The 26,561-nt window shown below is 42.2% G+C and overlaps 1 protein-coding gene across 25 annotated transcripts in view; it reads left to right on the plus strand.

The window, feature by feature from the left end:
- The window catches only part of celf5a (cugbp, Elav-like family member 5a), a 195,720-nt gene that overhangs the window by 101,189 nt on the left and 67,970 nt on the right, over window positions 1–26,561 (plus strand). For 18 of the 25 annotated variants that reach the window (XM_078259253.1, XM_078259254.1, XM_078259234.1 and 15 more), the window contains exon 3: window positions 8,607–8,655. In XM_078259253.1, coding sequence (XP_078115379.1) covers window positions 8,607–8,655 — 49 coding nt within the window. Of the gene's footprint in view, window positions 1–8,606; window positions 8,659–26,561 lie in introns of all 25 variants that reach the window. The other 7 variants (XM_078259231.1, XM_078259243.1, XM_078259233.1 and 4 more) reach the window with 1 other exon arrangement.

Raw genomic sequence — 26,561 nt, forward strand, 5'->3', positions numbered from 1 at the left:
TCTTCTCTCTCAATATTTACATCTTCTCAAGCATCTTTTTTTTTAAATTAGTTTTCCCGTTTCTGTCACTTCTTTATGATCCTTTTCCTCCCCCCTTCTTCATCTCTCTAATGGCGTTTTTCCATTACATGGTACCTGCTTGACTCGCCTTGACTCGACTCAACACACTGTGCGTCCGTTTTCCATTGCAGATTTTAGTACCGCCTCAGCGTGGCTGGTCGTTATATGCCGGCTCGACGCAAACACCAGCGCACATGTATAAACATCAGGCCACTTGAGCTTGTTTTACAGTTCTATGGAGGCTCCATGCAGAGCTTTCGCCGTAGCCTATGTAAGTGGCCTGATGTTTATACTTGTGCGCTGGTGCGTGCGTTGAGCCGGCCATGTGTGTGTCTACGTAGGCTATGGCGAAAGCTCTGCCTGGAGCCTCCGCAGAACTGTAAAACAAGCCGCAGGAAACTGCCGTGACCTAACGCGACATACACACAGAACGTGGAAGGTGTGTTGTTGCTGCCACAGCCAGAAGACACATTTAGTTTCAAATGAAGCTGGAGGCAGCAAAAAAAAAACACAGCTGGCTAAACTATTTAAAAATAGCGGGTTTGTTCAGGACACCCCCGTCTGTCGCTTTCACGTCACCTTTTCGGCTCGCCTCAGCTCGCTTGGAACCTCGACTGAGGTGGTACTAAAAAAAAGTACCTGTCAGCAGGTACCAGGTACTTTTTTTCGTAATAGAAAACCAAAAAAGGCGAGTAGAGTCGAGGCGAGTCGAGCAGGTACCATGTAATGGAAAAGCGCCATAAGAGAGCTGAGACACCAAGCCGATTATCGGCCGTCGGACAGTCTGGCGAGGTCGGTGACTCGAGTCTGTTCGGTGTGTTCGGTGCCGTCGTCCGTCCGAGGAGCCGTCGGCCTTCATTTGGGCCGACGGCCAACATGTTCAGTCGGAGACAGGGCAGTCGGGACTCGCCTGGAAATGGCGAGCGGATGAGCCTCTCAAAATCTGACGAAAATCTTTTAAACTGACCTTTGTTGATCTGAAATGAAGGCAGATTCAGCAACTGTATGGCCTATTTCTCGCTTAAAATGTTTTCAGAAACACGTTTCGGTGAACTATTTTAGTACAATATGAGATTGTAATCTGAACAAGCCGACATGACAGTCTGGCTGTGAATTTCCGGAGAAAAAAGACCCACGTGACGCGTTCGTCCAATCAGCTGCCGGTTTTCATTTTCTGGGAAACTAGACTGTTAATGGAAACAATACAGAGAAGTGCTGCCTGCTGCTATGGAGACGCATTACGTTTCGCGTACGCACAGAGTGTGTCGGCGTCGCCTCAGTGTGTTCTGAGGCATTTTTTTGGACCTCGGGGACCCGACTGATCAGTCCGATTGCCTTTTCTGCCGACGGTCGGCCGTCTGGTTAGTGTGTAAGCACCTTTAGTCACTTACCCCTCTCTCCCTCTGTTTCTCTTTATCTCTTGGACGCCCCGTTACAGGCTCAGTAGGACAGGATTTAGGCATTAGCTCAATCCCCCTATCTACTCCCCCTCATGATTGCACACTGTTTCTGTCACCCACATACCCTAGTCCACTGCACAAGTCTTGTAGGACTCAGAGTAGTGGCGGAGAGCTTATACTTCACCAGACAGGAAGACGTAATCAGTAGACAGACAAGCATGGTGTGAGAGCGAGTGACAGTGTGCATGTGAAGGGTTGGGACAGTGATAGCAAAGTCAGAGGTGGAGGGTGAGCTTTTTATATGGTGTTTTGAGTTAATCAGACTATACAGAAGTAATAAAGAGTTTGATGAGAACCAACATCAGCCCATGCCATGTCTGCTGAGTCATGGGGCGCCACAAATGAGGTGGTTTTGATATGTGACTTTCACCTTCATGAAATCTTGATGTGAGATGAGTTCTGCTGTCTGTGTAATGAGGGCTGTAGCAGCCAGACAGCTGGCCAACCACTTCAGCTAGTAAAGCAATGAAAAAACAGAGGCTTGGAAAGCCTTTTGGAAAGCATTCGGTAGATGAACTTCAGGCTGTTCCTGGGAGGCAGTTAGTGTTTTGGGGGAAGAGATAAACAGGAACTTGGATGGCATCAGACAACAGAAGGTCTAATAGTCCTAATCAGAGATGTAGTAGTGGTGCTAGTAGTAATGGTACTACAGATCGCACATGTTTGTGAGTTAGCAGTGGCCTCATTGCTAATTTGTGTATTACAGTGTAGCATTCAGTGTAACAGATGGATATCAACAGTTTTGTTCCAAAAGCAGCCACTCAGCCTTTGAAAAAAGTAACACTTATTTGTACAAAATAAGTGCAAAGCAACAACCAATTGCACTTTCTAAACAAGTGGGTGCTTTTTTTTTTTTCTTTGAATGACAAAACTCACCTTTTACAGAATGCGTGTTTTTTTTTTCTATTCAAAATGGATCTAGCATTATGGACTAGAACTAGAAATGTGATGATTACGACTAGCTGAGGTCTGCAGGTGTCTGTCCATGTCAGCGCCTCAAGCTGTAAATCTTGTTGGTTCTGATAGGAATCCCCAAGCCTATAGTAGCTGCCATCTCCCCAGCACTGACTGATGCTTCTTATCAGGACCACCACACCGCTGCCGCCAGCACATTTTCACATATGGGTACATTATAACTCCCTTGCACAAACATTTTCCCAACATGCATTTAACACATATATGAACATGCTCACATAGATTCAGCATATTGAAACAGGGCAGGGCAGCTACAGCATGAGTACGTCAACGGTCATACTGCAGTCAGACATGCACATAACCCACTCACACACACACAGACACACACTTATGTATATAAGCATGTCATGTGTATATCAGCATGTGTATTGAAGCAGATCTTGAACTTCAGAAAACCCAGGAGTGACCCAGATGTGTAGGAGATGCTCATCTTTTATGTACAGAAATAACATACTGTACAACTGATCATTTTGTTTTTGATTTAATGTATGTTTATGGATAATTGATTCATTGATAAAAAGGACAAACATTTTGGTTCACGATTTTTCACATCTGAGTTTTAAATTATTGTTAAAATAAATCTCTTTGGGTTTTGGACTATCAATTTAAAAACCTCACCTGGGCTTCTGGCAATTTGTGATGTGCATTTTTACTATTTTCTTACAGTTTGTAAACCAAATGATGGATAAATCAATAACAAAAACAATACAGTGTGCAGAACTCCACCAAAACAATCTCTCTGTATATAAAAAACTATATATAAAGTAAACATATGTGTGAGGACGAGTGGGAGAACAGGCGTAGACAACAACATGGCCATTCTCCTCCTTTGTCTGTCTTGAAAATCCCACAGATAAAATGCTATGTGAAGATTGGACCTTTCTACTACGCAGGGGAACTAGTAACATGTAAATTCTGTTGTGTGTAGTTTACTCTATAACATAGAAGAACCAGAAGTAAACCTAGAGTACCCGTTTATCACAAATACAAATACAGCTAATAGTTTTATTAGCTGAGTGAAAATGTGCATTGTTTTGTTGAAAGGAATGCATTATGAAATAGTTCACTGCAAAACTACACTATAATACCATCACATTTCCATGTAACAGGGCTGAGATGTCTTTTCATTTCCAGTTCATTTACAATATTAAGAAATAGTTCATTACCCAGCTCAACTAAGTCTATTACATTTGATCTTCATTTGTAATTTGCCATTTTTTTTATTGTTAATGAACAATTATTGTGATTGCAATGAAGCACTTCATAACTATAAATCATTACACCACATCTCCCTCTCTACTCTCTTTGTCTCTTTCCTGTACTGTATACAGTACAGATTTATTAGCTAGAGCTGGGGCCCCCGGACAGCCACCACTCAGCTCTCCCTCAGATCAATAATTGGAAATATTAATTATATCAGCAGAGACGGCCCAGTCAGAAGGGGGCTGTTTATGCTCCTGTTACTGAGCAATGGAGCAACATGAGCTTTGATGGCCCACTAATACGTATTAATGATCCCAGGACAAACATTACTCTATATTAAACCTGAGTGAAAGCCAGGAGACATCGCACATATTGCATTGCTATTAGAGTTATTTTATTGCAAGCACTGTAAGTAAGTGCTGTTGCGTAACTGCTGTAAAAATACTTTTACTACTGAGGAATGAGCTTCTGCAAAACCAGGACAAGATTTACTGCAATTTTATTTTTATTTTCCGCAGTGAAAGTTAAAGACTAGCAAAGTTTTGGGGCTTGGGATTGCACCAGGTCTTTGAAACCCTTTCCAAAGCACTATTATTGTCTTGCTACTGGCCCTCTCTGGGGTTTCAGCAGTGTGGAGTCTGGGACTCTGTACTGCTCAATCCCGCTAACCTCTACTAGTCATGAACTCATTACTGTCGTAGATAGTGCCAACAGTAGACTCTAAATCCTCCACACTACTAACAGGCCAAGTCCTCACTGCAGTTCCTTTACTTGCTCTTTGTAATTTGAAATCAGACAGTGGGATGTCTTTTGTGGCCGGAGCGCAGGGCCTTTGGTCTTTTGTGTGGCTAATAATAGTTTCAGTAGAAAGACGTTTGCTCCCCAGCCAGGCCAAACTGTACCAGGATACTGATAAAGTCAGAGAACGTGTAGATGTGTGCATTGATCATATGTTAATGTAAGACTGGTCACATGTAGGCGTATTCATTTGTAGCTAGTTTTAATAAAAATATCTAACAAAAAACCAACAACAAACCAACCATGTGTGTATATTCCAGGCCCATTGCACACTGAATTATGTACTTAAGGCCTGGGGGTTTCTGCCTCACCCTCCACATAAAACAGCAGCATACTAGTGCTAAGAGCTTTAATTGAACTGACTCGAGGCTTAACTGGGCAAATAAGACGGCCTAATAAAAGCATATGGAACTATACATTTGTCAAAGCCCTTAGAGCAGCACAGCTTGTCGAGTTAGAAAGAGAGAAAGACCAGGGCTTGTGCAAGGAAAACAAAAACTAGTTTTTTCCTAGAAGAAGGAGAAGAAGAATAGTACCTTATTTGAAGGTTGTGAAGCCACGTAGTTGTTGTGAGTCATTGGAGGAGTTTGCTTATTCAGATCAGTCAAAAACATTCACCTCACATTACCGTTAACCCGGCCTTTGAGATACAAAAGAACCTAATGCAAATCACTGAATGTATTTATAAAAATGTCACTAAGGTCCTTTAGAAAGGTGTCTATATTTGCTGTTTCTTCAACATTATTTCACAGCCTCTCACCATTACATAAATGCACCATGAGTAGGGCTGGGTTTCGTTCAAAAATATTCGACTTCGATACCGGTTCCTAAACAATGCTTTTTTCGATACCAATTTTATAAAACAAAAAGAAATAACAACGTTACACATTACGGAACAAATCTTTTTATTTATTTTTCAGCTCCTACTACGTGAGCCCAGTCTTTGTGCGTAACGTAACAAAATTGAAATTGGGTATTGAATGACAAGGCATTTTTTGATACCCAATACTAGAGGCAATTCGGTCGGTGCCTAAAAAGTATTGAATTCGTTACCCAGCCCTTACTATGAGTCAGCACAGAATTGTCAAATGAGTTTTTCTAAATGCATGACCACACATTGTTCACTGTACTTGACTTTTGAATTTCTGTTTATATTTTTGTTTCCCTTTTTTATTAGGCTTGTTTTCATACATTGCTGACAGGAATGTAAAATAATGGAAGACATATTTAACAACATACCAGCATTTGGAATTTTCTTTGACAGTGCTGTATACAATATGTGATATGTAGTGCTGAAACATGCAAAATACTGCATTTTAAGAAAGACCACAGCTATGTTTTGCTCACGGGTCATCAAATGCAAATAATACTGAACAAATTCGGGAAGAACAAATATTGTGCTTCACTGAATATCACGTCTGGACTGAGAACATCCCTAGCATTTATATTTTGAAACAATGCATGACATTCCTGGTGTTAATATACTGCAAACATTATATTAACACCAGGAATGTCATGCCTGGTGTTAATATACTGCAAACATTATATTAACACCAGGAATGTCATGCCTGGTTTGCTAAACCTTGTTGAATGATGCTACTCGAGTCACATAAACATCCTCAGGTAGATCCGCAATGCAGCAGAACATCAGGACAGCCAAGTTAAAGTTTCTCTCTTATTTTCAGTTCAGGTTTAAAACACATTTTTATCGTTTGGCCATTTATAATTGAAACAGGGGTGTCTGTAGTGAGGCAGGTGGTTTATTTGTAAGTATACAGTGTTCGTATAGTGCAGCTTTATTGCTCTTTTTCAGTGTTTTCAGGAGGGTGAAGTCAGTGCCGTAGAAACGCCACTCAACAGCGAAGCAATCTTATCAAAGAGTTGCAGGCAGCTTTCTTTCTCTCTCTGTGTGTTCTGGTCTGTGTTCTCTCCAATCTCATGTTGTCGTTTTCCACAATCTATCTTCTTCTCCTCTTCTGGTTCTCTTTTGTTACTCCTCCTTTCTCACCTAACCACTCCCTAACTCAATGATTGGAAGATTGAGAAGCATTGCAATTAAATGTGTGTGGTATTTGTACAGGGAGCAGCTGTGTTGATTGTGGGTGTGTCGCGAATCGTGAAAACATGGCCCACATTATCTGGAGTTAATGAATGGTCTCCTTGGCAACAGCAGCACTTAATACATTTTACTTAAAGTTGTCTGTGCAATGTGTGAGCATGCATATAGTACAAGTGTGCTTTGCGACGTGCACTTCATTTCAGCTGGAATTACACCATTTTCTTCATATGTGTTCAAGGGGAATGGAACAAACTAAGGGTCATCAGCAGCGACTGTCCAGGACCATGATGCATTGCTCTCGGGCAAGTAAATAGACCATTAAGCTGGCATGTTGGAGGCTGAACAGTAACTAGCTTTAGAGAGAGCTGCCTCCCACACACAGGCACCCTGTAGAGACGGCTGAGATCATAGCATTGTAGAGGAGCCACAGCCGCCGATTCAGCCTACTCCTTCGCACATTTGGACAAAAATCAACTGGCAGGATGGAAGCACATTTTGTCCGTTTGACATGTCAAAGACAAATTCAAAGATTCCCTGTGTTGTAAAGTTATCTGTGAGCTTGTCTTGAGCAAGAAACAAGGAGCTTAAACCTTAACCTTCACAAGTACAGCATCCTCCCTGTTTTCCAACAAAGACTTAGCCAGTGCTAGTTATTATTTACGATGGGTAAATTTATGGAATAATTTCAGTGAGGGAAGGTTACTCAGTTCCTCAAGGTGAAAATGGATACGTTTAGCACTTAATGAATCGGCCTAGGCCTCTCCCCCATATATCAGCATGTTATTAAGACATTTTAAAATCCCATTATGGTGTTTCTCCTTGAACATGTCATGCTTTTATTAGACTGCCCTGTCTTTAAATCTGACCTTTTCAGCCCTGATCTGGTATTGAATAGAAAAAAGATACATGACAGGGCGATGGAACGAAATATATACATATGTAGGTATAAAACTATCAGTGCTGGATGGTTTTCAGTGATCTGACTGGAATGCCCGGTAACAGCAAATAGTTTCCAGCAATAAAAAAATGCTTAAATAGCAGCTACAAATGGTTTCCTGTAAATGGCTGTGTGTGTCAAGAGGTTGATTTTATGTTCTAGTAATCTTGTTATAAATTGGGGCCACTTTTGGCCCTAATTTTATTTAAATGTGTGTGTTTTTTATTGTTAAATCTATTTGTTTTGGACTGAATCATAAAAGAAGGGGCACTGGCATCAGATCAGTGCACATCAATTATATTGCAAGCTTTATGCTCTGCTACAGTACAATTACAATATACATATTATACATATGTGTGTGTGGGTGAGTGTATAAACAGTTTGTGTGCTAATGTGACTAGGAGACGTGTTCAATTTAAAAGAGACGGTGCTGCAGCTGTACCAAACATATTGTAAATCACAACTAGATCTTTCAAACGTCTGGTGAAATTGTTCATCTTGAACAACAATAATGAAAAAAAGAAGGAGGTAAAATTGGGGAAAGAGGAGAGCGTGACACAAAGACTGTGATGACAGAGGCATCTAATCCAGGCAATGCCATTCTTATCAGGGTCCAGTGGATTAGAGTGAGCCTCCAAATCAGAGAATCCTTCCCAGCCAGACACTCTCCACAGCCCAAGGGCCTGAATCAATAGGCCTGCATTGATCTCTCTCCTCCTCTGGCTGGATTCACTTTTAGTAGGACTGCCTCGGCCTCTATCACTTAGACACACATCTGCAGCCTTGCAACTTCTCCGTGCACCTGCCATGAAATACCACAAATACGAATGGACACAGAAACACACAGACACACACTTTATTTTATGTGTGAAAGAGAGTTCTTTTGTTTACACTGAATAACAGGCAGCAAATACACCATAGTGTCAGGTCAACTTAGCTGCATGATGGTCCTTTGGTTTCTTCTCTAGCCCAGGCACTTTGATCAGTCTCGCAGAACATCTTTTAGTATGGGAGAAAGGGCCTTGACACCTCTGGTTTGTGGTCTCTTGTTATATCAACGGCAGCCCGAGTCACCAGCACTAACCTCTGTTGCTCTTTCTTCTCTCTCCTCCAGATGACTCGCCCCATCCAGGTGAAACCGGCTGACAGCGAGAGCCGTGGAGGTAGTTGTCTTCTTTTCTCTATCATTTATTCATGTCCCCTTTTCATCTGCCTTATCTAGGCTAATTCTTTTCATTCTTTCCCTCTGATCTCATCTGTTTCACTGCTCTCAATGCAATATTTCTTCAGCCAACACTCTTTTTTTTTTTTATCTTATCCCAGTTCCTTTTATTCTGATGTTGCTGCGCTAACGTACATAATGGTAGCAATTCTAGCAAAGAACCAAGTCTACCAAATAGTTTAAACCAAACTGTTTCTGAATGCTACATCAAACATAAAGATTTGATGTCATCTTGGTTTGACTAACTGTCTCTCAGCTTCTGGCAGTTTGTAACACATTTTAGTAGAGATTAGTCTGTAATCTGATCTCATACATATTGTAGCTTTTTTTATTTGTTTCTGGTTTAAATCCTCTGGGTTTGTGGATTAATCTCACATGTCATCCTGCTAGTGCCCTTGTACTGGATGTAATTGAATTAAAATGTGTTATTGAAAGTATGTAGGGCTGTGATGGGCTGTCCATCTCTCTTTTCTTGTTCCCTATGCCAAGTACATTATCATAGCACTGTAAATTAGACAGTGATTAGACTCAATACTGGAACCAAAGCCACGCAAAGGCCTGTTAAAACCCACACTGCCTGGTCTGTGTGCATTTGAAACACGATAGTAAATGGTAAAGAGGGAGGGTGAAATGGAGCAGGAGCACATACAGCTTGCCAAACAATCAATAGATTTGCAGGGTTCTTGCCAAGATCCTCATTACTTGGCCTTAATTCTGTCGTCTTTGATCTCTCCCGTTTTTGGAGGCTTTCATTTACTCACTGCCTATCTGCATATATGTTAATGGGATGAGGAGGCATCCTTTAAGTCAGTGTAAGAGACAATGAACCTTGCTGCTATGTTTTTGGTGTGCATCTCATGTGTCCCCCCATAACGAAGCAAGTGCCTTTTTGTTGTTGAAAGGAGGAGCGCTGTTTTCAGTCTTTTTCATCCTCATCCAGAGAGAGAGAGAGAGAGAGAGAGAGAGAGAGAGAGAGAGAGAGAGAGAGAGAGATATTTGGAAGTGGAGAGAAAATGCAAGCACGATGCCAACTGCATACAGCTGCCGTGCTGCACTTCTGAGGCTTTACCTAAAAACCTCTGCCTGTTTTGGGTGAATTAGGATGGCTGGCCACTTGGCTGCCTGTCAAACGCACACAATCTTCAAAGGACAGCATAACCCCTTGAGATGGATGGAGGAAAGGCCAATAAAGATCATTGTCAGTTCTCTATGTTTTCTTCTTTCTTTTTTTCTTTCTTTCTTTCTCTCTCTCTCTCTCTCTCTCTTTCTTTCCCACTCATCTTCCCTCCTTTCTCCTAACCATTCATTCAGAGCTTTAGAGGAGTGGTGAGACAAGCAAAAGGGTCTTGTGCTGTTAAGATTGATGTCCCCTATAGCTCCATTGATTTTGCCATTGTGGTGCTGTGTGTCCACATTAACAATGACACTCAGCTGTCTCTTTACTTGGTTGTGAGTGGCCGGGTTTAAAGCTCCCAGGGCACTTTGGTCAGTATGGGGTCCTCTTACTGGCCAGCCGTGGGGACCCCAATAAGGAACAAATGAGTGCTGGAACAGACCTGAGAGTTGCACATCATCTTAATTGAACAGGTCAGAGTGGCGCCGCAGGGGCAATCAAACACTAGCATGACTTTAACGGGTTAGGAGGTAGAAGCGAAAGGAGGAGACAGGGAATGTGAGAAAGGGGAATGAATCTGATTTTTATTTTTCAAATCTTTTATTCTCACCCTGCTTCTAATTAGCTGTCATTATTTCTTTCTGTGATTATCCTTGTCAAGGATACTTTTGGTTTTCTCCATTCTGTCTCTATAGTAGCTGCTCTAGCTTGCTACTGTTAGCTGATAGACTATGCTGCTGAGGCACCTCTATGGCCTGCTTTTACAAGGTTCTTATTTGCTGTAAAATCATTGCGCTGTCGGAAATGTCAGGGTCTTCTAATTATTGCTCGCCTTATTTCACATTGTCAAAATTGCCAAGATTACATTTTTGTAATTTTGATCGTTATTTGCCTGCTGCTGCCAGAACCCAGATCAATAACGTCAGGACTATAACTCAGCGTGGTGTACAGGAGCTGGAAAAGCGGATGCAAAAAATATTAATTAGCCTCTCATTCCAGTGGAGTGAGGGACGCCAGGGACAGACCCAGTCTGGCCTGCTCTCTCAGGGGCCTCACGGGTAGTCCGATAGGGGGCATATATTCCTCAGTGCACACAGTCACACTACAGCACACAGTCATACTAATTAGTCCCTTAATCTCATTATGAGGAGGACTGTTCAGATCACCTCGCTAGGTCGGCTGTCCATCAGGGAAAGACCTGTTACTGTGGTTTTATGCCTGCCGGACCTGCACTCTCTGCTGTTATTAAGAACAGACAGGCCCGTACCAGAACAGTCTACTTTCCCTGGTTACTGTCTCAGTACAAGTTTAAACTGCCAGCCTATAGTCATCGGACAGGAAGACAGCAGAACATGTTCTTCTAACTTAATCCACTAAATATTTGATGACTCTTGGACATTTTATCAAAACTGAGCAGTTTGGTGATGGACATGTTCATAGCTTTCACCTTATCGGATAGAACAAACTGGTAAAAATTACAGTACATCGGGCCACTAGGTATCTTTACTAAGGCCATTTGGGTAAACCACCTTGCCTATAGAAATTGAAGGGAAATATACGGCAGAGTAAATCCATCCAAACACTCTGTTAGTCCCTGCTGCCGCCTAACAAAGACACACTGTGAAATGAATATTAATGGCCAATCACCTACCTAATCTAGCAGAACAGCAGCTGTTACACATTGAGCCACAATCACGGTGAATGTCTCCGTCACCGATGACGCAGACCATTCTGGGATGTTTCTGTTGGGGAGAGGTTTAAAGAGACGCAGCAGGGACCTGTCTCTCTCGGTTTCTGCTCACAGGTCTCTGATATGAAATAGATTGATTTTCCATCACACATGGCACTGATGACTGGCACTGACTGCTGCTGATATTTCATTTTTGAAGGGCTGTTCACTGCCTCCTTAGAGGGCTTGGTGTCCTTACACGGGATAAATCAGCTTTAACCACTTTGAATGAATCCTAAACCCTTTACTAAAAGCACCCCTTTGGCATTCCACGATTACTCTCTGCCCCTTCTTGTTTTCTTTTTTGCGCGCTATCATTTCACTTGATTTTTTCGTTCTTTCTTTGTTTTAGACAATTCTAAAAGAGCCATCCTGCTCTCAGGCTAACTAGTGTTTCTGTCCTGCATGTGTTGTTCCTTCATGGCTCTTGACATTCCCCAACTTAACCCATTGCTAAAGTTTTGAGCTAAGAGATTGTCCAGAAAGCAGAGAGAGGAGCAGGCTAGCTGTCAGCTGGGGCTCTGTTGGTTTTGCAGCGGGCCTGCCTGGCACAGCTAGATCTACAGCCCACTGAGGAGGCCTGGATTAGAAACAGGCTCTGGCATTATCAAGGCAGGCCTGCCGCCCACGCACACACCCACACAGAGAGGACAAACAGGCAAACACATTCAAACCCATACTGCTCTGACACACACTCACACATGCACTCTCCCTGTCTTTCATGCAAACACACAAATGCATGCAGTGGGAAGTTGGATGTACATGATAATAGGAACATGTGTGTGCACACACAGGGACATGTCCAGTATATGTTACATATTTACACACAGACACATACACAGTGTACACATATGCTGAATGGAATAGGTCAATTTTGTTTTATAAGCTGTGTTTCATGTTGCGGGCCAAGCAGCGGCATTGCTTTGTGTTTCTGTGTTTACTCCAACTGAAGGACAATGAAAAGGTTTGCCCCAGTTCACTGAAATGTGACGGAACAAAGAGAGAGAGAGAGAGAGAGAGAGAGAGAGAGAGAGAGAACCAGAGCGAGAGGCAATAAGTTAAATGGAGAAAAAAAAAAGAAAATAATAAAAGATTGGGAATCTAGGTTTACATGCTCTGTTGCTGTTCTGCGCTCAGTTTTTGATGATGAATTTATCTTGCGTGAAAGACAACAGAGTGGTCCATGTATTAAACATCAGGGGTGTTCTCCTTTCCTTACTAGAGAGACGAGCTCCCCATGTCAGAGCAGCTCCGTAATGAAGCAAGCAGGAAGGCCTCTAAGCTTCACTGATCCCCTTTAGAAAGGAGAGGAGGAATGAAGGAGAGTGGGGTAGTTAGAGGGGAGAGGAATGAGGGGTGAAGAGACAGATGGTGAAAGTAGAGAGGTGAAAGAAGGGAATTTGTACACTGAGAGACCGAAAGTGGTTGAGAGAGAGAGGGAACGAGTGCAAAATAAACAGAGAAAAGTGTGGATAAACCAGCGAGAGGGAGCAGCAAAAAGCTGAACAGTATATCTTCTCCCTTTGGAGAGAAGCAAACTAAAGATTACTGGTCACAATGTGCTTGGCTGGGCATAAATGGAGAGATCTTAGAAATAGTAGGGAGCATGTTCAGAGGTTGTGGGGATCAGGGTGAGCTAATCCAATGGTAAGGTCAACTGTGGGTCACACATTCAGAGCTCACACTACTTGTCCAAATCCCCTCTGGTGCTCTTACACAAACAATACTGATACACAGGCCTTGGCTAGCCCACAGTTCAGTCCGCCAACTCCACCGAGCTGGCCTGGGATGTTCAGGTCACGCTGCCTGTAAGCTCTTAAATTTACCCTCACATCAGCACAAACCCGTTCGTTTTGAACGGGAGGGGTGGTGCAATTTAGATTTATGGAAGACAGACAAGGGAAGAGAAAGCGGGGAGAACAACAGACAAACAGAGCGAGAGAAAGAGATGATGAAATCATTTCTACAGGGATGTGCTTTGCTCCAGAGGGTCAGATTGTGCTGAGGCTGTCGGAGTTATGCAGAGTCAGTGGAAGAAGTAGATCACAACAATTCGCTAATACACTGGGTAGGTGGAGATCAATTAGCCTTATCTTACAAACTACTAATGATAATGCCAATGGGAAACTTGCTGACGCGGCAACGAACAACAAGAGGAGGCAGAGTGATGATGTCATGAATTTAGCAAGTTGAAAGATGCAGTATTTCTGCAAACACAGTGTCTCATAGAAAATACACTATTACTGCAACTTCTGTGGTACACCCAGTCAGCACATACACAGATGGAAGCAGCAACTACTTGCAGCGTGTAGACAAAATAACAGAAACACCTTATAATGTTGCACGTACAGGCGCTGACACCAAAACTTGGACATTGTGAGCTTCACAGAGGAAGCATATATTGCAGGGCTGTTGTATTTGATTGCATGGTATTGTACAAGTGTTGCGGTTTATTACACCTACTCCCAGCACTCGCCTTCAAATATGCATACATACATAAATTCAGCTAAACACACATTGATCCTCACTCTTTTGTTAAAAAAAAAACACACACATACCCTTCCACTCCATTCCTTGTTCGTTGCGATGGTCTCGTAGCGTAGGCGGATCAGCAAAGGTTACTGTTGAACACAGAAAGGAAAGGTCAGAAATCATGTTTAGTTTTCCTGGGGCCGGGAGGTAATTCCAGTCAGCAGATTGTGTTCAGACGAGCAAGCAGGCAGGGCAGGCCAGTGGTGGAGATGCTCATGCAGAAGGAAGCGAGGCGGGGATGGGGACAAGGTTATCCAGTCAGCCACTGCCTCTCAGCCCCTCCGCTGTCACCCTTAATAACACCCTCTCCCTTATCACAGCAACAATCACCTTGAGAAACAAACTTGTCTTCTTTCAGAGAGGGATGGAGATGGGGAAGAGATGGCCCCCGTATGCATCTGGTCTGCCATTCTCATTACAGCATCTCAACGTCTTTGGGGACAGACAGACTGCAGATCAATTTAGTGCTCAATTCTCTACACTTTATAATTCATTCTCTGTCTCTTTTTTTCTTCACCCCTGTCCTCTTCTCCTGCCTTGTATTCCCTCTGTAGCCTTTGAACATGTCAAAACATGTAAATGACGTACAGTAGTCGTCACATTGCTGTGACAATAAGGGATCTTCTGTTTTGCACCACGCACATGCTGTGCTGTGCACAGTTTGAGATGTCATTTGTTGAGCCGTAAAATATACATAAAAAGATACCTCAGTGTGACTTAAAAAAAAAAAGAAATCAGTGTATTGATACAAAATACCTTTGTCACATGCTAAATGGTTGCCTTTCATCATTTGACCACCTTTAACTTAACTTCATAGAACCTTGTATTCACAGTGTATGCCAGATTAGCAAAGAGACTATGCTAACCTTCTTAAACGATTACAGTAAGAAAGCTGACCTTTTTAAGGCTTGCCTTATTTAGACTTTGTTTTGTGAACCATTTCATTTCATTGGCCATTTAATTTCCATTCACTTAAAAACAGTACATTAGGAAAAAAGCAGCTTCTGTAGCAGCCCATTTGGCAACAGCCATTTATTCTACTGTTAAGTGTCATTTCTAAATCCTAAACCGTCTCAATTTACCTGGAATTTTTTTAATTCATAAAAAAAACAAGTGTTGCCACAGAAATTCAAGATGTGATCAATTATGCGCTCAATCCTAAATTGTGTGCAGTCCATTTTAATTGAGAAGAATATTTACAACCCCATTAGAAGTTGACCGTGACATCCTAATGTCAAATCTTCTGGATACCTGAGGCTAGTGTGTGGATTTGTGTGTGTGTATGTGTGTATGTGTGTGTGTGTGTGTGTGTGTGTGTGTGTGTGTGTGTGTGTCCTCTGTGGACTTGGTGCTCTGTGATTGCAGTGGAGCTGGAGGAGGCCAAGCGAGGGCTCTGATTGGAGGACAGAGTCTGTTCAACCTCGGCCAAATCACTGCAATCACCCGTTTGCTCCTTGTCTCTGCTTTAATGACACCACTTCGTAAGGAACCAGGCTCATCAAGCAACCCACACACACACACACACACACACACACACACACACACACACACACACAGTGAGGTCAGGCTTGGCAGATCGGGCGGGGCATGGCAGGCCTCAGAACAGGAAGAGGAAGTCCACCAGCAGATGGGAGGAGATTAAAGCATACTGAAGACACATGCACACGCACTCACACACACATATAAATCTTACACTCATACATCAGATATACAAGCTCCACTCTCCACTTCAGGTTGAGTTAAACTGAGTTAGACAAGTGTCATGATGTGCAGTATTGGGTTTTTGAAGTCTGCATTTACAGCATACAAGTTAGGGTAGGCTAAGAATTAATTATTCATACAAATATAAAAGGTTATTGAGATATTTTTTTCAGGCGGTTTGGTAATTTTCAGACCAACAATAGATTTTTAGATTTTGCTCCCCTCTATTCACTGCAGTATGGTGGCCCAACGGTTAGCATTGTGGCCTCACAGCAAGAAGGTTCTGGTTTCGAATCCAGGTCGTTCCGGACCTTTCTGTGTGGAGTTTGTATGTTCTCAGCCCTTGATCAAGGCACTGGATCAGATCTGGAGTTAGTCCCTGGGTGCTGTAAATGGCTGCCCACTTGAGGGATGGGTTAAATGCAGAGAATGAATTTTGCTACATGTACTGTATGTGTATATGACAGTAAAGTACCTTTACTGCCTGGCAGCTCAGCTCATTCTCTGCCCTAATTTTGTAAGACCTTTGCTCCCAACACTCCATGTGGAAACAAAATGTCCTGTTTGTTCAGAGAGACAGGCACAATACTATTTGGGGCTTTTGTGTATACAAAAACAGACGAGAGAGAGAGAGATAGAGAGAGAGAGAGAGAGAGACCATTTGTATACTCACACAGTACTAAGAAAAGCCACAGACAATCTGTTATTAAGAGTTAGCCTAATAGAGGATTGTGACTCTAAATAAAAGCTTTACTGTATTTATGAGGTGTGACAGCGTTATTATTCTGTAGACGTGTTTAATATGAAGAGAAATGTGTTTTTTTCCCCAAGATTTTTGTCATTTCTTTTGTGTTGACCATTATATTAAAATGATCTTGCAACTTTCATGACTGGCTACATTAAAAGCGACAAATAGAAAAATAAGCGAACACAAGAGAGAGAATGGCAGGGGAAACAAGTGATGACAAAGAAAGCGACAGGAAGGAACAAAACAAGAGCTTTGTTCCACCTCAGAAAGAAAATGCCTTTCCAATCAGTGTAAAAGAGAACTCAAAATATATATGCAATGCAGTCTTTAGTTTTGTCTACACAACACATTGTAATTTCACTCTCAAAATGATTGTGGAGCACTTTAGTGTGTGAAAATTGAATACAACATTATGTCACCTCCAGATAAATGAAAATGCCATCTTATGCATTGGATTCTTTTTCTAAAAAATCAAAGTTTTACACATTAGGTGCATGCATGAGGACAAAATATATTTTTGAGTGCATTTAAGCTCTGCAGGTATAAACAGCAGAAAGTTAGAGAAACAAGAAACAAAGTTATAGAGAAAACAATTGGCTGTAAAATTAGATCTGTATTCAGATTCAGTTCCTGTAACTCAGCTAGCTCTTCACTTCTGTCCCAATCTAACCTCTTCTTTCCTCTATCTCTCCATCCCAGTATATTAACTCCATTAGCCTCTCATATCACCCTCTGTCTCTTTCACTGTCAGTCCACTTAAATCACTGCATCATGCTACCATTGCTGACTGTAAAGGACACCTGCTTCAGCCAAATGATTCCATCAGAAATATAGAGTGTACTACAGTGGATTAAACATATTAGTACTCCTACAAGCCACAAAAATGCAGTATTTAGTGTAACATTTAAACTGCATGGAATGTGGCTATGTATTGTAATGCCTATATTGTCTGTGACTGGCTGTGGCAGCTATTAAAGCAATGACAATGGGACATAGGGCATAGGGATGGCGAGGACTAGCATGGGATGACGTGCCTGTGATGCACCATTAGGGAACGTTGGTTCAGTGGGTACTTTAAAGAGGCTTTTAAATAAGGCCCAGCCACGTCTCACCTGCCTTTCCCATCTCATCTGCTGAGACGACAAGTAGTGCTGCGAGCACGCACGTACTGTGACACACAGTCCCATGATTGCCCACCCGCCCACTCTCCATCCACCATCTTTCCACCCATCTGCCAGTCAAACGAGTGCAGAGGTAATGGAGAGAGAAGCAGTCATTCTGGGGCTGTAAAACTGCGGCAGCCGAAAAGATGATTGGGGCACCTTTGCTTTGGTGCATGAAGGAAGAAGTATTTTAACATTATTCATAGGTATTCCTGTGTATTCCTGAGTCATTTCAGCACTACCGCCTGTAGTACGAGTGTTGATGTGGTCGTGCTCTGACTGCCGTGGCCTTGCCATGGTTCATGGAAATTCCTAATGTGAGTTTGTATTTTCTCCTTTTTTTAAACTTAGGTATTCCTCTCCTCTCACTAGACCCTATAGATCACACATTGATATTTGTACCAGGATTATCCTATCCCCTGATGTGTGCTTTGTTTTCCTTTTCTTTTCTTTATTCTTTCTTTCTGTTGACTTTTCCCCTGGCCCCCTCTCATCGATGAGTCTATCAGGCGAACTGGCATTGTCAAGGATGATTGGCGACTGGGTCTCTGTGCAAAGAAGTCAATAAGTATATCCCCAGACACTTTAGTTCTTAGGGGCCAGGTCCAAACGCAGGCCATCTTGATTGCCTCTCTGCAATAAACATGAAGGGGACTTCTGCTAAAGAATACAAAGACAGCCAAGGTTTCATTGGGGAATAACTAGACAGAAGAATGATGCTTCAAATAACTGCTGTACCTTTGGCTGCAGGAACTCTGACCTGACACTTGAACCAATTTTATATAACGTGAACTTCAAAGAGCACTTTGATAGTGGTGAGATCTGAGGGGGGGTCGGACTGTCTTTTCATTGTAGATTAGCTACTGAGTTGGACTTAGACTAATGACAGCGGTGGAGCGGTGCCTTGATAAGGAAGAGATCTCCATCTGGAACAGATGTTATTTGCTGTAGAATGACAGCAGCTGATAGAGATCCACAGACACGTTTTTTTTCTTCATTATTGTATTGCAAATCTTCCTCCTCAGTATCCCCCTACAGCAATAAACTTGTCACAAAACCCAAAACACGACACATCATCGCTTGAAATATAAATAAGCCCATTCGTTACCTATTGATTTTCCTACCATTAGGGGAGCGAAATGGCTCGGTTGTTGTTGATGTGGAAGATATTGTGGGTCAATATTGTGTTGCTCTTAAAAGCCACGGGAGATTTTCAAGAAATTCGGCAAAGAAAAGAGGCCAGTCTACAACTCTAATATTAAGAAAATGTCTGGACTAGTTCAGGGACATCTGCCTGGCATTAATGTTATTATCAAGGAATTGGGGAGCAGTGCCAGCACAATGTGCTTTAGGGAATGGTTACAGCCCTCAACAGCTGCCTGCCTGGACTGCTGGCACACATCAACCTAATACGCTGGATCGGAGGCAGGGATTGATTCCTGAATGTTAAAGTGAAACCTTGAAGCACTGCTGAGACCATTTTGCAGGGAGTGGTGCTTTTGCGAGGGGATTTGGCATCCTAATCTGATCGGGTCTCTTAATCTATGGCAGCTCAGTTTAACAAAACCAATCTGACAGCAGGGGCAGCAGCCAGTGACAGGACGAACATGTTAAACCTGGGCCTATCAGGTGTACGACAGGAGGACGGCATCTTTTGGCTGCATAGCTGGTAGAGCTATGGTTTTAGGAGATACTACCTATCAGGTCAAGGAGGGACTGGATCTTGAGATGCTGAGGGATTACAAAGTCCCCGGCTCGCTGGCTGTCAGCCCCCTTCCGAAAGTTGTCGTCCTATTCCCCCACCCTTCCTATATTCCTCCATCCTCCTGTTATTTTAGGAATCTATTTAGGCCTCCCAGCATGTACAATCTGAATTATTCGTCTGGAGAAATGGGATCCCTGCACGACACTGAAACAGGATTTTATTTGTATCCAGTTGATTCCATTAAAATAAACAAAGTGCAGATTCTGCCATGATAATTTCCCCCCACCCCCACCTAGGGCTGGGCAATAATGCAATATTAGCATTTATTTAGTTTAATCTGAATCATATCTTGATTATGATTGTATCATTATTATTATTATAGCTCTACAAATGTATTTTGTGTATTCAAAGCAAGCTGTAATTAAAACAAAAAAATGATTAGATCCACCATATGGCCCAGCCTTACCCTCACCCTCCTCTTTTCCATTCCTCCAGTTGCTTACCCTCCTTGTAGTCACCTCACATATTACTGTGTGTGTGTGTGTGTGTGTGTGTGTGTGTGTGTGTGTGTGTGTGTGTGTGTGTGTGTGTGTGTGTGTGAGGATATTATCCTCCTTATGTGTGATTACACTAGTAGTAACCCACTTATTAATGCCCTTTCTGTCTTCACTACACATGGGAAAATTGCCTTTTTCCTTTCTTATCACATGAGCCCAAAAACGGAACATAAAAAGTAGAAGTTGGATGGAACAGTATGAAATGGATGTGACCTACAACTGCTGAGAAGTAATGTACAGCAACAGCACAGAGGAAACAAAGGGTTCTGTCAAAACCCTGTGCTATCTCACCAGTGTGTCTGTGAAATCCTTTCTGCTCTCATGTGTGCATGTCAAGCTGCCTCGCCCTCTATCTGGATAACATTAATGAAAGGTGAAAGAGGGAATAATCAAAGATCACAATATTTTACCCTGGATACAGATGCATGTTCGTACGCTGCTGGCAGGAGAGATCTCCTCGCCGCTCAGCTCAGCTCTGATCTGACATTAGGATTCAATGCTACATTTCTCTCTCCATCTCACTCGTCTCGCTTTCTCTCTCATTTTCTCAGTGCCCCCGCACCCTCCCACCCCAGCTACCTCTGTCCACTCAGCCTGCTTGCTTGACTGCAGCTAAAGGGTAAATGTAGCTCAAGGGAAATGTGCTACCTTTACCACAAGGTCCTGGGGCCCACCATGTGAACTGGACCTCCCATCATCTTGCCCTCCTCCTCCCCCACCTCCTCTTTTCCTTTTCTCCACAACATATCTCTTTATCTCTACCCACCTCAGTGACCTCATTCAAAGAGACTGCAAGAAGGGACCTCTTAGAGCGAACGGCTTCTCTGTCAAACACGGCACAGTTCAAAAGGTCACCCGTTATGCAGAAAAATACTGTTGACAATGCAAAGTACCAATATGGCTCTCTTCCATACACAAAAACAGAACTGATTTGAGATGAATATGTTTGAATTATGCAACTGAAGGCCACAGAATATATACCACCAAAATACCACAGTAGTTTGGGACATTTAAAGTTAGCATTCTAAAAGATCATGGTCCGTTACATATAAAATAGGGCTGTCAGCATTAACGCATTAATCACGATGCGATTAAGGGCCGAGCATAATGCGTTAATTTTTTTTAATCGTTTTAATCGCATGCCGCCATTTATTCATTTATTTTCACTTCACTCGGCTTTGCGTCGTGCCTAACAGGCTACTATTTTGGTGCCACTGATATGCCTGCACTTCTCTCTGCTGCTCTGAAACAGACGTTACAGGCAACAGAATCATCGCTGCATGTGAAGCTAGTTAACACTGTACTCAACAGCAGCTAACGTTAGCCTACCGCTAGCTAGTAGCTAGATTAAACACGGTTACAATGCTGACAGCTAACGCTAAACGGTGTAAAGTTTGTCTGTATTTCACTGTAGAGGATTCCGACACCGGGATGTAACAACCTGCAGCTGCTGTTGTCGGAAAAACACAGACGGTGCATTCAATGAAACTGGTAATTTACAGCCTCGTGGTGCATTCAAAGTTGTTGTTAAATGCCCTTCTTCTTTCTTCCCATCTGGTGGTTGTTTTTGTCATTCAACAGCTATTTACTAGTGAAATAAGTTATTGTTATAGTGATTACATTATGATTAAACTCTTAATTTTGACGATATGGCCTTAGCAATAAACAAGCCGTTCTTTAATGTCGCCAACTGTTTAGTATCCTTCTTTTTTTTTTTACTTTCTTAAAAATTATCGGTTCATAAAGTCATTTTCTTTGCATTCATTTGATTACCAATAAAGATACACTGGTAAGAATTGCTTTCCATTGTTAATATGTACTTAAAAACAGTTCTGAAATGCAAAATAATAGAATTTTAATCATGTGATAAAACATGCGATTAATCACGATTAACTATAGAAATTCAACGATTAATCGCGATTAAGAAAATGTAATCGTTTGACAGCCCTAATATAAAATCATCCTTAAGTATCGTAGAATGCCATAACATTTTATTTTGTCATTATTTGGTTCTTGTTAAATATTTTGAGACTGTAAAACAATATATTTTCTCCCCTTGGTTGAAGGAAAATCTCCTTTAACCGGACAAAAAGTTAGAAACCACAACAACAGAAACACACAGTCAAATGTAGTTGTCGTACGTGCAGAGTAGCAGTGGTAAAATAACAATATGAAGACACAGAATTATAATATTCAGTAGATAAAGTACATAAAGTATAATGTTATGGAAAATATTGAGACAAAGAGTGTAATTCAAAGTGTATTATTGTATTAAATATTTACAAGGTAAATTGTGGGATTCCTAGCTAAGACATTTACTTGCAACTCACACGCATTATAGCTAATACTACATTCATATTGCTGTAATTCCTCGCTGTGGATGAGCTACATGTTTTGATATACATTGTCTGGCGTGTTAGATTATAAATAGTGTTAATGGCTGGCACGGCTGAACAGGTTAGTTTGCTGTGTGTGGACAACAGAAGGTGTCCCTTTCAATATTGCTGTGTGTGTGTGTGTGTGTGTGTGTGTGTGTGTGTGTGTGTGTGTGTGTGTGTGTGTGTGTCTAGCTGTGTGAGGCTGAATGGCACCTTTCAGAGTGGGGGTGAGACCATGTGGTCTGCACTGACTGCTTTGGAGGGAGGCAGGAGGGCCCAGCTGGTTCAGGGAGAAGAGCTCTCTGACTAGCCAAGGCAGCCTCACAGCCTGCCAACCAACCTGACACGCGCACACACGCGCACACGCACAAGCACACAAACACGATCACATAGTGCATGGTTAGAGGAAGATAGTACACAGAGAAAATGCTGAGAATCGCACACTTCCCTCCATGCAATTAAAAAGATTTATTTTACTGCCAATATGGTTTGGGTATGACTTCTGCAAGGTGCAGTTTGTCAGTGTGTCTCAGCTGAGCTTGTGCATGGGTATAAGCATAACACGCAAAGAAGTGTGAAGAACACATCCAGGCCTCCTGTTTACATGGGGACAGTGCTGTGTGCACCCACAGGGCTTACAGAGATCCAATCATTTCGGCTGACCTGCAGCCAGGATTTGGTGAAAATAGCCGCCTACCTCCAACAAAATTGTCCAATATCCTTGAATGCAACGTGCAAGGGAAAAAAAAATCTTTATTTGTTGGCAGCCAGGTGCTGGCCCTGCGAATTATACATGACCACAGGTCCTATTGATTCTCTCTTGTTTTTCTCTGTCTCATAACACATTGTTAGACGAAAGTTGGTTCAGCGCGCTCTCACAAATTGTTTTGTAAACACAGGAGCAGGAAAAAAGTACAGTCCAGAAGCTGTCACATATAGCAAAATAAATTTCTCAGCCTGTAATTCAATATTTCTCTTTGATTCAATATGTTGGGTTCCTGTTGTTTAAAAATGCCATAGACAATCTGAGGTATTTCTTTAATATTATATGAAAGGTTTTAATTAGATGGATGTTTTTTGTTGATTTTGTGACACAGCTAATCCCATTTTACTTTATTTACCCACAGCTGCTACAATACATTTGCAAAAACAGTAATTCTGAACAATGGTTGTTGAAACAATACATATTTTGAATGTATTTCTCCTGGGTTCTAGCAGTTTTATTTATTCTGACCTCTACCCCGCCATACGGTCCACTGATTCTCTAGTGAAATCTGAAGTGTACCTCTAAATGGTGTGCAAGTGCTGCAAGACTTGCACAAATTAGCTGCATTAAAGTATATGTATGCCGTCGATGGAGGGAAGGCTCATTGGAGGCACTTCTGCTAATCTGAACAGTAGGAACGTGGACAGAATTATTTGGTAGTCTAACCATAGGCGTCTAAACCCGTCTAGCCGGGCCATTTTCACTACTTTTCCATATATTTTAGTAGTTTCTCTCTCTCTGCAAATAGTGTAAAGGGTAAGCCTAACCAGGGGCTATGTGTGAGTGGATGGAAGACAGAGAGAGCACTAAAAGGAATTTTTAATTTTAAACAAATTGGTTTGGACAAAATATAACTGAGTTTTTCTCCCCATTTAGTCCTAACTGTCAGTATGGACAGAAAAAAATGCCTGAAAAGTATAAGTATAACCTGTAAACCTGTGAGAGGACCTAACTGCGTGTGGTCCCCAGTTTCTCCATTAGAGAGCCAGCTTGGCATTCGGAGGGAGTAATTGGCTGGATAGGGTTTCAGCAGGCTTAGCCACCCTGCTGGCACAACAAGCCTGTCTGTCCCCATCCCTGAGTTGCTGCTCTGCTAGGCAGGATCGTAGCCAGCTCAACTGCTGCCACGTCCCCTTCAAAGCCTGCGAAGACGCTGGGGATGGCAGCAGCTGTTGTCCCAGGGGAGTCAGAGGAATTCAGGGCCTCTGGTCATTAGTGGGAACCAGTGTGCTGGGACGAGCCTGGGTCTTAGACAGCTGGGAGACCTCTATCACCCCTCATTCCTCCGTCCATCCATTCGCCCATCCCTGCCAAGGAGGATTCTGTATTCTCAACCTCCTTGCCTCTCACGCAAGACTAAGAAAGACTCAGCCCCATGAGGCAAGTGTGGAGGGATTGAGAAAAGGTGAAATATACAGTTTTCTTGTAGTTTTGATATTACAAACATGGCCCATTGGCTGTACTAGTGACTAAGTCAATAAGGCAAACATTCAGACATATGGGTCAACAAATATCAAAGTGCAATTGTTTACTGTAATATGGCAATGAAGTGGAAAAGGAAATTGTGGCATTGTCTCACATAACAGTGTCACAACCACCAGTGTTTACATTTTTTTCTAGTTGCAGAGGGTTGCCCTTGAGAAAGCTGGTTTATGAAGACTTTGTTGAGTTCCACGAGCAAAGCTTCCCCCTGTGGATTACGATGTGGCGCTCTATTTTTCTTTCTTTTGTACATATGAATCTGATACAATAGTTTTCACAGCAAGTATGATCTTGGTGCAGCCAAAGTCAACATCATACAAATGTTTCATATGCAGCATATTTTTTGTGTATTTTCACCTAGAATATTTGGCTGAATGGATTATTTGTAAGAGAACAAAAATTGGTAGAAATATGGAGTCATTCTTGATGCAAGAAAAAATGAGAGAGGCTTGTAAAAATGGTGTATGTCTTATTCTAAAAGGACAGAAATGCTATGCATATGTGAACATATACCTTGGCATTTGCTTTATCCTTACAGTTACTCTGGGGATACTGTTTAGGGGTACATACTGTCATTGTGTGTGTGTGTGTGTGTGTGTGTGTGTGTGTGTGTGTGTGCGCGCACATATGCTCAAACGCACAATTCTGAGCATGTTGTTATGCCATCTGACCTAACAGTCACTGACATTTGGTGTGTGGTGAGATATATACGTCTCTGCTGAGTGGAGAGACCATGCCCGTGTCTGTACTCTGTATGATACAGTATGTGAACATCTGAAGGGGCCCAGGTACCATGTAGGTCTGTTTCATATATTGTCCCTGTTTTTTAGTATTATTTATCTGTATGTCTATCTGGGTAAATACATACATAATACATATTCCTCCATCATTGTTTATTGATTAGGTGGAGGCTGGATGAATTCTCAGGCATTGAACTTAACTTAGGACAGCTACATGCCAATGAGCATTGTCTTAGCTTCAATTCAGCATTTCTACAGTACATAAGATAAGTGATAAGCAAATAAGATGCAAATTCTAAGAAAGGTTTAAAAATAAAAGTGACGTAGGGAATAATGACAAATTTGGAGTATGTACCGTAGGCCCCAAGGAAACTTTTTGCTCCTCTACAAACAACAGTGGCTGAGGTCAGCTTGGCTTCATGCCAGATACAGATATATTCTCCCCCCCCCCCCACAGTGAGTCATTACGGCCCATTTTACTTTCATCTTTGCACTGGTCCAGAAGAACCCATTGTTCCATTTTGGTGTTCCTAAGATGATAATGTTTCTATATTGTCTCCTTTTGTCAACAAATGCTGCCAGAAAATAAGGTTGATACTAGGGGTGGAACACAGAAGTCACGGTTCGGTTCATACCTTGGTTCAGACATTACGGTTCGGTACGAGTTCGGTACAATGGAGAGAAAAGCAAAACAAAAATGCAGAAGGCAATTTTTTTTTTTTATTGTGCATTCCAGTGTTTCCCACAGATTCGAAAGCAATTTGTGGCAGGGGGGTGTCAGAGTAAAAAATGACATAACATTATTTATTATACGTTTATTTGATTCACAGCTGCTATATAGTGTTTTGACCTCGACAACCCAACTGCATTTTACCGCAAACTTGCAACTAGTTAGCTTTCTAAAGCAGGCGCAATCGCTTGTTTGCCAAGAGTCGGGTCGGTGATTGTGAATGTGTGATTGTGTAAAGGTGTTCACGAGATAGATACCAACCTTTAGTGAACTTGTGAATTTTGCCAGCTGTCTTCTCTCCTTTATGGAGACAGACACTGTGTGCACGGTGGGCTCGATGGTGTTTTAAGCCTCCAATGTCGCCTTACAGGCAGCTAACCCTCACCTTAACACTAACATAACTTCTTTGACATAACCATTGCCACGCTGCCTGGAAGGCGACATTGGGGGCTAAAAACACCAAAACACCGCATGGTGGGAGGAGCTGTGTGTGTGTATGTGA

The sequence above is a fragment of the Sander vitreus genome, chromosome 9, assembly GCF_031162955.1.
Source record: "Sander vitreus isolate 19-12246 chromosome 9, sanVit1, whole genome shotgun sequence".
Taxonomy (NCBI): domain Eukaryota; kingdom Metazoa; phylum Chordata; class Actinopteri; order Perciformes; family Percidae; genus Sander; species Sander vitreus.